At 31.9% G+C, this 16,136-nt stretch overlaps 1 protein-coding gene across 1 annotated transcript in view; it reads right to left on the reverse strand.

Annotated features, from left to right (window-relative positions):
• Positions 1-384: 384 nt before the first annotated feature.
• The window catches only part of FGF10 (fibroblast growth factor 10), a 102,521-nt gene continuing 86,769 nt past the window's right edge, over positions 385-16,136 (reverse strand). Inside the window, exons 2-3 of the mRNA XM_051990568.1 lie at positions 11,125-11,228; positions 385-3,374 (exon numbers count right to left, since the gene is read on the reverse strand). Coding sequence (XP_051846528.1) covers positions 3,177-3,374; positions 11,125-11,228 — 302 coding nt within the window. The 3' untranslated portion in view covers positions 385-3,176. The remainder of the gene's footprint in view (positions 3,375-11,124; positions 11,229-16,136) is intronic.

Here is a 16,136-nt window from a genome sequence, read left to right on the forward strand (position 1 = left end):
CTTTCACACAGTGCCTTAGAAGGTATTCTCCATTGTTTTGGGCCCCTTTTAGAGAGCCTTCTAAAACTCACTTCCTAAAGCTTTTCCTGCTTTCATAAAGCAAGCTTGTTTTCAGTTCATTCCTCTTTATCCCTTATATAAACTAGGTGGACTTGGATACTTAACAGGAAGAATCTAAAGCATTTGGTTGTTATTAGAGGAAGGATAGCTGACTCACACATGCAAAACATTAAAGAAACCTTACAAACGTTCGAGGGATTTGTTGTTGTTGTTGTTTGAGGCTATGCAGCCCTTAACCACATCCTGCAGTGCACATGGCCATCAGACTTATTCTTTCTTTTATTACTCTGTATAATTTTAGGCTAATAAAACAAACAAAAACGATTTTTTTGGTATTTTCTATTCCCAGCATTTTATTGTTTTTATTTAAAGGTAACATACTGTACATGGTTCCGTTTTGGGGAGAGGTAGGAAGGAGGAGCAATTCTTTTATCTTTTTGGGGCATCCCCTCAATTACCAACATTCACATTGATACATGCTTGTGGTTGAAGCACTGTCATATCCCAGTCTACATCTTCCACATGGGAAGAGCTCCCCAAACTTCCAGGAAGTTGTTAAAGTGAAGGGTTCAGGATTAGACCCTTCTTATCTTCAGTAGCAGTTCAGCTACAATGAAGACTAGGGTCTGACAAAGAATCACAATTTTAAAATCAGGACTTTTTTCTCACTTCTTAGGAAATAATTCCTGTCTTTATCCCCGTTCACTTTGTGGGGGAGGAAGGAGGGGAGAGCGAGAAGGAAGAAGGATATTTGGATATTTTCTATTCTTGGCCTCTGCAAGCACTGATACATTTAGCTAGAAGCTATTTTAGTGTTTTGAATTCTATAATTATGAATGTTTATGTGTAGGCTCTTCAGTAATCTAAACGATTACATGAAATGAGAACCCAGTTTATGCCCTAGATGCTGTTGGAGTGGTCATCTAATACGGTATTTGTCTAACCAAATGGTGCATTGTGGTTGTGGGTGGTCCATGTTGACTTGCCATAGTCAATTATTATTTTAAAATATGTAACCAAGAATATCTGACCCTGATAAAGGTGAATACATTTTAGCTTTGAGTTCTACTACCAAGTTAACTTTTAATATCAGAATTTCAACCATAGGTATTCAAGAATATGGATTTTTAAAAATCCCATTTGTCAACAAACATGTTGAAATCTAATTACCATGAAATGCAACTTTATCTATAAACCAAAATATTATATGCTTCCAATGAATTTCTTTTTTAGAAAAACATCCAACTTGACTTAAAGAAGGATAAAAGTCTGACCACTCAGTACTTTATGGAAAGCTTTATACAGCTAATATTTAAGTAACAGATTAACACTGGAAGTGCTGGTTAAACATTGACTCAAATAAGTTATAAGAAGATGACAAAATGCCAGCCTTTCTGAAAGATTAAACCTTAGAAAAAAGCCACATTTACTGAGTCTCTCCTTTATACCAAAATACAGTTTCCAAACAATAAAAATAAACAGACTTTTTCACAACAAGAAATATGGAAATAAAACTGCAGCATCAATATACTCTCAGTTATTACTTAAAGTATTTAGATCAAATAATATTATACTACATTTTCTTTCACTACAGACACTGCAAAGAAGGCTTATGTATTTATTTAGTGGAATACAATGTGAAGACTGGTACACTCTGATGTACTCTTTTCTGTTTACCTGCTCTAACAAAATGAATGTCCATATGGTTATATTAAAGAGCTCTCCAGAGCTCTTAAATTTACAGGACAGAAGATTAAAAAAAGATTAGATCATACAGTTTGAACATATTTCAGTATATGATTACACATATACCAGGACAGATTTATTCAGTCTAATTCATGGAAAGAGTTGTACTTTATAACAAATGCCTCAAAAGCTCCTTTAGAGGAGATTGATGCTGATAAAGTTACAAATGGTTCTTATACAACCAGACAGGCTTTTCATCATTTGCTGCTGTGATATGTGTCAATGAATCACTAATAAGCATGTGGGGCCAAGGAATTTTGTGTTGGTTCTTTTTTTTTTTTGTTTTGTTTTATTTTGTTTTTTGTTTTTTTTACAATTAGATTTAACTTCTTTGAATATATATATATATCAGCTTGGTGGTCTATATATATATATAGACCACCAAGCTGATGCATTAGGAGTCAGGAATGCCTTACCAAGAACAGAATCTGGCCATTTGTGCTCATTTCATCATGGATATGATATATTAGGGTCAATGCATTCAGGGGCTGGCAGACACCTCACACTGACCACATATCTCAGCCCTTCTCAGATTCACTGTTTTGGGGGGCTTATTACATAAGTGCAATGTCAGCAAAGGACAGCAGATTAGAAACAAAATCTGCTTTCCCAGGATGGTCTAACAGCCACATTCATTTCCCATTCTCCAAGTGTTGGCCAAATATTAAAAATATTACTACATGAACATGAATATGATATACTGAAAGAAAAGACAGAGGCAGCTGCTGAAGAAAATATTTCAAACCCCAAAGATATTTAACATCCTATTAAATAAATAACTTAGAAAGAAATAGAAAGGATGAAGGTAGAATGCATAAGCATACCATATTATTCGTTTTGTTAGAACAGTTTTGCACTAATGTGTTTATATTTCTTAATCCTATCCTTTCTTTCACGTTGCCACACCAAAAACTCCTTTGGTTGTGCATTATGACCCAAGTGCTTCCAGTAAAGGCTTGCGTGTCTAACTGCTCATTGGATCATCAGGCTTGAATGAGCATTGAAAGTCTTTGATATGAGTTAGTATTCCATAAATAACTTTCCCCGAAGATCATTCATCCGATTGTCTCACATCCTCCAAGTTCTATCACAGAAATAAAAAACAAAACAAAACAAAACAAAAAATAGCCAAGTTGTTCACTCTGGAAAGAGCATCCATCCCATCTGATCCAGTCTATATCTTCATTTTAAGATATGACACAGAACTAATTTAAATGATTTCTCTTGCCAGCAGTGAGTACAAAAACGTTCAAAAGCTTCTTCTCTCAAACAAGTAATGTCTTTGCTTTTCCAGACTACTCTTCTCGAGAATTACCAGATTTTCTCAACAAGAGACCTTTTGATTTCATTTGTATCAAGAAATGCTTCATCTATGAATGTACTACCATGGGAAGAAAATGAGCAGAAGTGTTTTTCCTTCTTGTTTTCTGTCCTCTCCTTGGAGCTCCTTTCCCATTCAATGCCACATACATCTGTCTCCCATTGTGCTGCCAGTTAAAGGATGCATAGGTATTGTATCCATTTTCTTCTATCCTTTCTTTCAGCTTGCAATCATTGTTGAATTCTCTCTGCAAAAGAAAAGCAAGATGTGATCTTTAAATAGAATTTTAATTTTTCCATCAAAATGTCAGTATTGTCAAGATAATTCTGATTCAGAGGCTTTTTGTTGTTGCCGTTTTTATGCCAGTTGTACATATAACAAATATTAACCAAAATATACAGCAAACCTCATAAAAAGCAACATCCAAAATTCAAAGTATAAGATACAATTTACCACAAATTGGGGCTCTCCCTTTTATTCAATGTGTTTAGAATGCAAAGTACTTTAAGTGTCTAAATTGTTCATAAATGCCACTTTTTTGTGGTGGGTCAAAAATAAAGAATGCCATTTTCATCTTCCTCTCACAATATGAGCCATGTGTCTCAGGGGAATAGGGAGCTGAGCATAAAAAAGCCTTGAATGGGAAAATATTTAAACCTTGTTTGCAAGGTCACAGCAAATTTTGAAAATATAGATGAATAGAGAGTAAACAGACAACAATCCTGATGAGAAAAAAGACTGGTGTTATGGTATTTGTGACTCTATCAGCATCAATCTCCCCTAAAGGAGCTTTTGAAGATTTGTTATAAAGTACAACTCTTCCCATGAATTAGACTGAGTAAATCTGTCCTGGTATATGTGTAATCTGTTCAAATGGTATGATTTAGTCTTTTTTTTTTAATTTCTTTTCTGTAAATTTAAGAGCTCTGGAGAGCTTCTTAAGATAACCATATGGACATTCATTTTATTAAAGCAGGTAAATAGAGAACAGTACATCAGAGTGTACCAGTCTTCACATTATCATAAGGGCTATTCCAAACCTTCTATGTTCAATCACATCACCACAAGTGAGAATGTCATGCCATGCTCTATCCTCAACTATTCCTTTTTTCATCTCACATCCTCCTAACATGACTAACATGACTCCCCACTATGACTTTTCTCACTTTGATGAAGAGGTCACCCTTCTTCTTGTGAAAGTCAGCCTACACACACACACACACACATACCATATCCCTCTTTCTCTTCTCTCTTCTTTGGCAGATTCCCTCACTGGCAATCTTTAGCTTCCTCTATTTATTGATTTCTTCCCTGCTATCTAGAAACATGCCTAGTTCTATCTTATATTCAAAAAAATCTTCATTAGATCCTACTATCCCCTTAGCTATCAATATTATCTCTCTCTTCCCTTTCTCAGATAATTATTACTAAAAATAATCTCTCTACATTCCAAACTTTCACATTCTTTTCTTTCACTTTCTTCTAAACCCTTTCCAATCTGGTTTCGGATCCCATCATATAATGAATTGTTCTCTCCATTATTAATGATCTCTTAATTTTATGGCAATTAATGAAGTCTCATCCTTACATCCTCTCAATTCTTTGATTACTTTTTTGAACATTATGAACATTATTCTCTCTTCTTTTGGGTTTTCATGACATTCTTCTGCTTTGTTTTTTCTCATACCTTTCTAAATGATCCTTCCTCAGTCTCCTTTTTTTAAAGTTTTATCTACATCACATTTTCTTAATGTGGATACATTTTCCAAGCTCTATCTTAGGTCCTTTTCTTTTTTCTCTCTTGTTTGGTTATCTCAACTCTTCCTATGAATCTGTTTATCATCTGTATGCAGATGATTTGCAGATCATATATCTAGCTTCAGTCTCCTATCTTAGATTAACATCTGCCTTTTTAGATATTTTAACTGTACAGTACATAGGCATTTCAAACTTAAAATGTCCCAAACCAAAAATCATCATCTTTCCTGCATTTGCCTTTTCTGAAATTACATATTACCAAAGTTATATTTTTTTCTAGTCACCCAGGTATACAACTTTATTGCCATATTTGATTTTCACTATTACTCCAATCTCTTGGTATTTCATTCTCTACAACATCTTTTGTATGTATCTTTTCTCTTCCTCTGCTGTTGCTACTATCCTGAGGCAGGATCTTATTATCTCAATCTCAAACTATTACAATAAACAGCTTTTTAGTCCATGTCAAGCCCCAAATCTTCCCAATCTACTCACCATTTACTTGTGAAAATGATTTTCCTGAAGAGCCAAACTCAACATTTCCTTCTATTGTTTAATAAAATTGAGTGATAATAGAGTTGAAATCCCCCTTTTTGCATTTAAAATGTTTTTTAAATGGCCCTTTCCTATCTTTCCAGTTTTATAACACATTATCTGCCTCTATATCTTTCTGACCCAGCCATACTAGCTCACTTGTCATAGACAATATTCTATTGCTTGTCTCCATGCCTTTGTTCCAGCTGTCTCTCATCTCAGCAATATTCTTCCTCCCTCTCTCTTATTCTTATAATTGCTAATGATTAAATAATAAATAATAATAATGATAATAAGAAAAGATATCTTGTAGCATTGAAAGATTTTCAATGTGCTTTAGATATGTTATCTCCTTTGATCCTCATAATAACCTGGGGAAATATTTGCTATTTATTATTTTCTAGGACACAGATGGTAATAAAGTTAAAATGATTTTGCCAGAAAGTACAATTCTATTACCACAGTTCAAACCTCTGTCCATTTAAGTATCTGTTTCTATATTTTAGCGAATTTTTGGAGAATCATTTGAACTGTTAGATCCAAAGAGTAGTCATTAGTCCTTTACTGTCACCTGAAAGGTTGTCTCTAGTAAATGCATAAAGGATTAATCTATATTTGTCTGTGTGTATTGTCTGACATTTTTTCTTTCTTTTCTTTTCTTTTTTTTAATAACTTTTTATTGACAGAACGCATGCCAGGGTAATTTTTTACAGCATTATCCCTTGCACTCACTTCTGTTCCGATTTTTCCCCTCCCTCCCTCCACCCCCTCCCCCAGATGGCAAGCAGTCCTATACATGTTAAATAGTTTACAATATATCCTAGATACAATATATGTGTGCAGAACCAAACAGTTCTCTTGTTGCACAGGGAGAATTGGATTCAGAAGGTATAAACAAAAATACAAGCAGTTTATATTAATTTCCCAATGTTCTTTCTTTGGGTTTAGCTGCTTCTGTCCATCCTTGATCAATTGAAACTGAATTAGATCTCTTTATCGAAGAGATCCACTTCTGTAAGAATACATCTTCATATAGTATCATTGTTGAGGTATATAATGATCTCCTGGTTCTGCTCATTTCACTTAGCATCAGTTCATGTAAGTCTCACCAGTCCTCTCTGTATTCATCCTGCTGGTCATTTCTTATAGAACAATAATATTCCATAACGTTATATACCACAATTTACTCAACCATTCTCCAATTAATGGGCATCCGTTCATTTTTCCAGCTTCTAGCCACTACAAACAGGGCTGCCACAAACATTTTGGCACATACAGGTCCCTTTCCCTTCTTTAGTATCTCTTTGGGGTATAAGCCCCGTAGAAATACTGCTAGATCAAAGAGTATGCACAGTTTGATAACTTTTTGAGCATAGTTCCAAATTGCTCCCCAGAAGGGCTGGATGTGTTCACAATTCCACCAACAATGTATCAGTTCCCTGTTTTCCCACATCCCCTCCAACATTCCACATTATCTTTCCCTGTCATTCTAGCTAATCTGACAGCTAATCTGTGTAGTGGTATTTCAGAGTTTGTCTTAATTTGCATTTCTCTTAATAATGATTTGGAGCATATTTTCATATGCTATATATAATTTTAATTTCTTCATTGAGAATTTGTCTGACATTTTTTTCAATAAATACTGAAATAAATGATGTATCATTTATCAATTTTGTGGATGATATAAGATGAGGAGTGATAAACGTAATATTAGATAGAAATCAAGTTAAGATCTACAATATCTTAGAAAGCAAGAAGATTGGATCAAATCCAATAAGGTAAAATTGAAAGAGATTGCCATAATTCTTAAAATATGATCAGGGTACCCTTGGAGTCCCCAGAAATTCTTTCAAGCAATCAAAGAGATCAAAACTATTTTCATGAGAAAAACAAAACATCTTAATTTCTAATATAGTAAATTATCTATCTATATAAGTCACATAAATGAAAGATATTTGGGGATTCTTAATAATTTTTAAGTTCCAAAAGGGGAACTGAGACAGAAAAAATTGAGAACTGATGGAGTAGTCTTATATTTCAGTTATTTAAAAAAAAACTTCAAAAATAAGAAGATTAAAAAAAAGTAAAGAGATATAGGAGACATTGCTAGATATCACCATATCTAAAAATAACTATAAAACTGAAGGCATTAGGGAAATATAATCTTAATATGAGTTGATAAATTGCTGCGGCAGTTAAGCATTTTGACCTTATGTTACATTAAGAAAGGCAGTATTTAGGACCAGAGAGGTAATATTTCTTCCATATTTTGCCCTAAAAATTTAGACACCACATTTTAATAAGGTTATTAATAAGCTAAAAAGGATACAGTTATATAATCCTTGCTACTGGGGAGACCAAGTCTATGAACTATTTAAATTTAGGAATTCTGAGCTGCAATAGGTCTAAGCCAATTGAGTGTCCTCATTCTTGGCATAGAATATGTTGGAAGTCCATTAGAGCAGTGTGCCACCAGGCTGTCTTAAGAAGGGATAAATTGACCCAGGTCAAAAAAAGAGAAAGTCAGAGTTTCTGTAATAAATCAGATGGTGTTTATGAGTGGCCACTATTACTTCCAATCTGGGAAAGATAGGAAGAGATTCAGCCTCAAAACAAAATAATCTCCTCATAAGTGACAATAACAATGATATATGCATAAGTTAACCTGAATAATAAAAGAATCCATGCTACATGTGGCTCAGATGAAAGAACAAATTCTCCATTTAATCTGGAGAAATGAAGACTTAGACAGTTATAGTAACTACCTTCAAACATTTTAAGAGTAGTAATATTATAAAAGAACTAAACTTATTTTGTTTGATCCAAAAAAAGCAGAATGGGAATAATAGAAATTTCCAAGAGGCAAATTCTTACTTAACATAAGGAAAAAAAAAAACTTGCATTCCCTCAGACAGTGGGTTTTTACAGTTAAAACCAGCTAAAGCTAGACGAACTTGTATGTTATATATGGTACTGAAAAGATACTATTTAGGTAGCTATTGGACTAACTGGCTTCAGAGGTTCCTTTTCAATTCAAATTTTGTTAAAATATGACAAAAATAAAGTGTAACTTCTGTTAAATCCACCACTGTGGTGTTTTGCCTAAGTTAAGATCACATTTTAACTTGAAATTACAAGTCATTAATTGATCTAAATTTATTTGTGGAAGTGGAAGAAAACTGGGAAGAAGAAAGTATTGTTTAAGGCAGCAAAATCTTTCTTCCACTCACATAGTATTTATATTTGTTACTATCACAAATCCAAAAAATGCCTGACTTCAAATTTTGACTTCTACTTCTTGGGTATATTATTCCACTAGATAACACAGTTCTCCTATATTGACTCAGTTATAGGAATTCATTCTCACTTTGAACTACAAATTGAATTAAGATTCTTTTAGAAAAGAATTTATATTGTCTCTGCAAGATATAAAATTGAATTCAATCTTAATTACCTTTGTATATAAAGATATATTATATATGTAAAAATATATAATGTGCACACACACAGACACACACACACACAGACACACATATATGGCGGGAAATGATAAACCATTCCAGTATCTTTGCCTGAAGAGTTGGATAAAATGGAAACAACCTAAATACAACTGTGTATATATACATAGGTATATTAAATATATTTGATTATTTATATAATACACATATGCTTACGTGCATATTATATATGTTTATATTATGCATATTTATATTTTAAAGTGTTCAGGTTTCATCCTACAGAGTATCTACTTTTATTTCAAGCTATAAGCATAGTCTATAGTAAGAATATATTGCAGCTTATATATGAGTTCAAATTTAGATTTGCCTTTTACCTATTCCTTATATTTAGGACTTTATAGGCTACAATTACCTTACTCTTTTGAACGTCTTCAAATCCAACTAAGTATTTCCTACTTTAGCTTTGGAACCAGTACAATGGAATGTAACCCCACCCAATTACCCTCAATCTGAAACTCTGGTTATTCATTTTTCTAATGGCAACTATTAGCATTTGACTGGTAATTTAACCTATTTCTTATCTTCAACAACAATTGAATAGTATATTTTCCTTCATCTGAAGGATAAAGATCAAGTTATTCTCTGGTTTATTATAATTAAAAAATAATGACATACATAAAGCTTAAGGTTCTAGAAATCACTTAATATGTATAACCTCAATTGATCATCACCACATTCATGGGATATAAGATGTACGGGTATCTTTATTTTAAAGATGAGCAAACTGACAAACTGGTGTATCACTGCTTCCCTATAGGAGCCTCTCTTTGGATATTCTCTCCTGTATACTCTGTTTATTATTTCTCTGGATACTTATGCTTTTCCTTTCCTCTCCATTCTTTTTTTTCTTAATTGCTTACCATAGTCCCTTTCTAAATTTTATCCATCTTTTATTACCTACATTTAGTTCTATCTCTTCCTTGAAGCCCTTTTAATTATTACAGTATAGAGTGAATTACAATTGCATCTACAGTTATAATTAAAACAATTATTTCATGTAAAATACTTTTTTCTTTTTACTTGGAAACTAAATTCCATGTACATTTTTGGGGAAAAACAGGACATTGGGGGAAAAAATGTTGAATTGAAAAATATGGCTCCAAATTTCAAAACTTTCATTCACTAGCTAAGTGAAAACAAATAATTCATTTAACCTCTCTAAGTCTCAGTTTCCCCATGTATAAAATGAAAATAATAATAGATGATCTATTTCTCCAAACTATTGTCAAGATCAAATGAAATCAAAGTAGAGTTCTTTGTAAATATTAATATGCTATATAAAGTCTTTCAAACTGATATTATTATTTATCTTCTAGATTAACTGGCATATAGTAGGTGGTCAATATATATTTGTTGGTATACATAGTGTCACACATATATAAAATATACATATATGTATGAAAGCTGTCATTTAAATTCATATATTCACTATCTCTATATGCATATACATACACGCACATATTTCAAAGACACTTTTAGAGGATAATTAAAAATTTGGATCATTTATGATGTTAGGTCACACTTCACTTATAATGAATATTCATTCAGCAATTTAAATAAGACTTTTTAAAAAGACTTTTTAGAGTCACTGTTACAAGGTAGCATATATATATATGAAATTCCAACACATGATCATTCATCAATGATTGTTTTTAAGGGCCTAAGACAATCAATGGGATATTTGATTAGAACAAAAATGAAATATAATAAATATACAAATAATGAACATGCTAATTATTTTCCTCACTAAAAGTAAAGAAGGATATTTGCAGTATTCAGAGGATGCTGGGAATCTATAGCTAGATTCCATTAATAGCTATGACACTAATATGTGTGTATTGTTTTTTAAATTGACTAAAATAAAATGCCTTTGTAAAGTAATGATTCTCTTGCAACTTAAGGATAGTTCTTATACCAACTTAACCAGAAATTTCTGTGAGAGTTCTTACCAGTTACCAGGTCAAGATATTTACTGATGATTAGTAGCAGCAAACAGATAAACAGCAAGAGCTTTGTCTGGTCAAAAAAGCTGTAAGGTCAGCACTTGAAATTTGGAGAATTATTGCCTATGCAGTTTTATTTTCAAGAAATCTAATAATAACAGAACTATTGTGGCATTGGGTCAAAATCCTGAAATGATGATAATGACTTACTAAAGTCAATTTTGAAAATAAAAAGTATACTTACTGAACCATAGAGTTTTCCTTTCTTATTCATGGCTAAATAATAATTGCTGTTAATGGCTTTCACTGCTACCACTCCTATTTCCACTGATGTTATCTCCAGGATACCTAAAATTTCAGAAAAATAGATATGGGAAATGGTCAATATTTAAGAGTTTCCAAAAGCCCATTAAAAAAAGAAGAAATCCTGAAGGAATCCAGTATCATAATTTTTGTTAGTTAAGGAGAGAATGTGTATTTTCTGCTGAGACCTGAGAATATAAACACCTTCAAAATGAAGGGAAAAAAATCAAGTAAAAATACAAATGACTAGTGAGTACTAGTAAAGCATTCATCTCCATTCTCTTATAAGCATTGATAGAGAAATATTGTTTTAATTAAAATGCTTCCTTTGCTAACTCTGCATTTTCAACTCCATAAATATTAAAACAACTCTACTCATCTTAGTCTAGATTTCACTAAAATTTATCAGAACATACATCTGAATTACCGCATTAAATTAAATCTATAACATATGTCAATAATATGTCAGACTTACCTCAATCTGCAAAAATAGTGGTAAATTATTTCTTCCTTGTAGAACATTTTAGATAAACTAAATCTCTTGGCTATATTTAGCTGGTAAATTCATTTTTGGCAAGGGTGTTGACATTTTGGAATATAGAAAGACTATCTCCTATATCTTTAACCTTGTCTTTGCAATGTCAAAAAGCCAATCTGCATGGCAGTGGGAGAGAGAGGCAATATTTTCTTCCAAGAAAAGAAAAAGTATTTTGGCAAATATAAAAGTTATAGTATTAGTAGAGAGTACAAATTGTTATTCATATTTTATAAGGATAGAATTGACAAAACCAGAAGGCAGAAAATTCAGTAGTTTTACAATTGATTATTTGAAATAAGTGAAATAAATTGGAAATTCTGGTACAACTATTTTTGGAAATGTGTCCTTATCCACTTCCATCCATTTACCTTCTTAGGCAAACACACACGAGGGACCCCAATACTTAGGAGGGTTGACCCTATGATGGAAAGTAGAAAGGTTTTGTGCCTTTTGTTAGAAATGTGTATAACTGTCTAGGATGATAGCTTAACATCTATCCATTTGGAAGCTTAAATTTCTGGATTGGGACACAGCATTTTCTCAAATGAGCTTTGGAAATTTTCTCAGAATGGTACCTGAGCATATGGGGTATGAATCTTCTGAGCAAATGTAAAATAGAGTATATTTTAAAAGTCCTACAGCTATAGCCCAAAGATGATTATAAAAGAATATGCTGGATTTTTTTTCTTTTCTTTTCAGTATTGAAGTGTGGCAATGATTCTTAAATGAACTGTGATACCACTTGTCTACACCACGATTCTGTCCTTCCCACCAAAAAGGGAAAAAATCATTTGCTCTTTTGACATCTACTAAAGAAGTTTTCTCCTGTCTTTCAATTGTGCCCTGTAGCTATGGAGTGGCTGAATACATTGTTTCTAGGTTGAAATGTCAGCCTTGGCCACAAAAATGTACTGGAGCCAACAGCCACAGATTTACTACAGTTAACAACCAGAAGCACTTTTTTTAGTCACCCACCATAATATAAGTCAGGTTTATTTGTTTGTTCTGTTGGGAAAACAGAAAACTTTAATTGCTTTAAAACTTGCAGAATCAATCATTCCAAAGGTATAGTAATAAAAATAATAACTACCATCTATACAGCATATTTTTAAGATATAAAATACTTTACATATTTTTTCTTATTTGATTTTCACAACAAACCTAGGAGGTACATGTTCTTATTATTCTCATTTTATAATGGGGAAATTGAGGCAAACAGAGGTTAAGAGACTTGCTCAATATCATACAACTAATAAGTATATGAGGTAGAATTTGACCTTGAGCTTTCCTCACTCACAAGTAAAGTGATCTATAATGCCAGAAGTCCATTAAATAGAGCAATAAATGAGCTAATTTTATTTCAAGTTTCAAACTTGCAATGTTGTACACACTTACAGTGATACCTCATTATTTTGTGGAGATGATACTGGGTTCTTGAAAGCTAAGCAAGTAAAACACAAACTATGGTAGGTTTTAGGCTGAAAATCCCCTAGCTCGATACACACACTGGAAAAATACTTTATGCACTGGCTCCAATTGCATGCTTATGTCTATGTGTACACACACACACACACACACACACAGAGAAGAGAGACAGAAAGAGAGAGAGAGAAACAGACACACAAGGAGACGAAGACAAAGACAGAGAAAGAGACAGAAAGATAAAACTGAAACAAAATTATTTTTTGTCACTAGGATAACAAGACGGATCCTGGAAAAATGCAGGAAAATGTACATTCCTCTTTGATTTTATTACAATGAAACTTTATGTGTCTACATTCTAGTCTTCTAAAAGATAATAATATTCAATTTTTGCAAATCATTTTTCATTTGGTCTCTGGGTATAAAACTCTGCATGTACTATCAGATATATATTGATATATTGGTATATTGATTGGTTTTAGTTAACTTTTTTAATTATTAAAAAAGATTTGGGAGAAAGAATGGATCATTGAAGAGGAAAAAGGATATATTCAAAACCGAAGGTGACCAATAAAAATCATATTTTTTAAAAATTTTGAGAAACTTAAAATGATCTTCCCCCACAAAGGAAAAAAAAATCAGGTAAAGCCAATTGACACAAATACTCCTTTTCTTCAGTTAAAGTTTTCTTAATATTTAATAGAAATGGAATATGTAAGTGGAATTGATTTTATCATTTGATAAGTCCCCAAAAGAAATTCTTATGTGCCATGATATAATATATCTGGATTATTACACAAAAAAATACTTTTTAAAAAAATGAAGCATACTTTTGAAACAATTATAACAGGATTTTTCAGTCATTGTTCCCTTGGAAAGTATAGAGATCAAATCTTTGTACATATGGTATTTATAATGCCTTCCATGAAGGTCCCCAATTTTTTTTATCTTGAACCTGGAGTATTAATTATAACATGCTTTACCCAATGATGGTCAGAATTTCTTGAATGGTCATTTTTAAGTCTGATGACACTAACTCTTTTTTTTTCTATTTCAAAGTGAATCACATAGAAATACTTTTAAAATATTGAATAGTTAGAATCCCCTTCATCCAGGAAATAGTAACTATACCTAGAATCACTTTCATGTGGAGAGGTTGACTCCATGATGAAAAGTTGAATGGTTTTGTGGCTTTCATTAGGTTTGTGTGTAAAATATTTTAAATCATGAAAACATAAGGTTATTTCATGTAATTTTTCTTATTTGTGATAGGAGAGATCTAGTCAAGAGTATGTTTTCGACAATACTGATACACTTGGTAGAGAGTGGAGAAGATGAAATTATGGAAATGAAAAATGATTTGTAAAAATTGAATATTATTATCTTTTAGAAGACTAGAATGTAGACACATAAAGTTTCATTGTAATAAAGTTAAATTACATTATCTGGTGTTCATCAAGGCTAAAATTCAGGAATCATTCATTTACTAACTGGGATTTTCCTATAATTTTCCAATAATTTTCATATGAAATATGAAAGCATCTAATATGTAATGACAAAATTTTAAAAGTTAGATTTAGTCACTTGGGTCCTTTTCATTCAGTATTCTCATTAAACATATTGTAGTGTTATATATGTTGATAACTTTAGGAGGCATGGCAAAGTATTACATAGTTCAAATAATACAAGTCACAAATTATGTGCTTTTTGTTTTGGTGTGTATGAAAGTTGTCAGAATCCCAAAACAATCTTTTATATCTAAATTTCATGAAACCAAGGGAACTCCTTAGGTTGTTATCACATTTTCACTATTACACCACAGGAATTATGTGTGACCATCCCAAATAAGAGTATGGGGCTGACTCTAAATGTGGTTTGGCATTATTATCAGTCTCAACTCCTTATAAGAGGTACTGCAAACCATAAAAAGACAGCTTTTGATTATGTTAAGTAAATACTAAATATATGTCCTACAACCGTTTGGTTTAATCACCAGCCAAATCAAAATGGAAAAATGGGACTTCTCTTCCTTGGAAATGCAAATTATTAAGATTAATTTGATGCTTCAATACTAACAGGTAATGGAGAAAAAAATAAAGTAATCCAGAAGGTACAAAACATTTTATTCAGATGAGCATAGATGAACCCTAGGGAAGATCACATATATTTCATACTGAGATTGATACTTTTCACTATTTTGAGTTTTCATAAACATGAATATAAAGTTCTATAACTGTACACAAACTGCTTTTCATTGTGAGTTTCTATTCTATTCTATTGTTTCTATTATTCTATTTCTATTCTATTCTATGTGAGTTTCTATTCTATTATTCTATTCTATTATGAGAATAAGTGAGCATTAAAACATAGAGCCATGCATGGGACAAAAATATAGAATACAACGTTAATCTGAAATAGAAAATCTGTTAAATTTATACCAAATTTAAAGCAATTAATTACCACAAAATAGATAAGGTGATTTGGTGAGATAATTCTTTTCTAATTTTAAGCATTTGTTAACTATCTTTGAACAAATACAAACAACTATTAAATAATAAAAATAGGTCTGCATAAATCTCATTTATTTGAAGTTGGGGGATTAGATCTTTCAAGAAAGATAATTTTCTAAATTACTAAAATTTACCTCATGAAAGAGGAAAATATTTTTGGTTGAAATACTTCCAAAATGTATCATCCATTTTCCTTCTCCTTTTATACAAAGTACATGGTACAAAGTGTAATTTTTTTTTATAATACCTAAAGGTCATTGTTATAAATGTAATTATGACATTGACCTTAGTTATGATATCTAGATATGATAGACTAGAGCTATTTTCCTCTATGTTAAGTTGGCTGGAAAATCAGATCACCAAGCTCATTAGAAATAATATGTAAAATAAGAACAAATAGGTTCTGACTTATTTCCTGAAAAATTGCCATAAGAGTAGAATATACGATTTGTTTCTATTCATTTTGTAGACTTCTATTTTCTA

The sequence above is a fragment of the Antechinus flavipes genome, chromosome 1 (assembly GCF_016432865.1).
Source record: "Antechinus flavipes isolate AdamAnt ecotype Samford, QLD, Australia chromosome 1, AdamAnt_v2, whole genome shotgun sequence".
Lineage (NCBI taxonomy): Eukaryota > Metazoa > Chordata > Mammalia > Dasyuromorphia > Dasyuridae > Antechinus > Antechinus flavipes.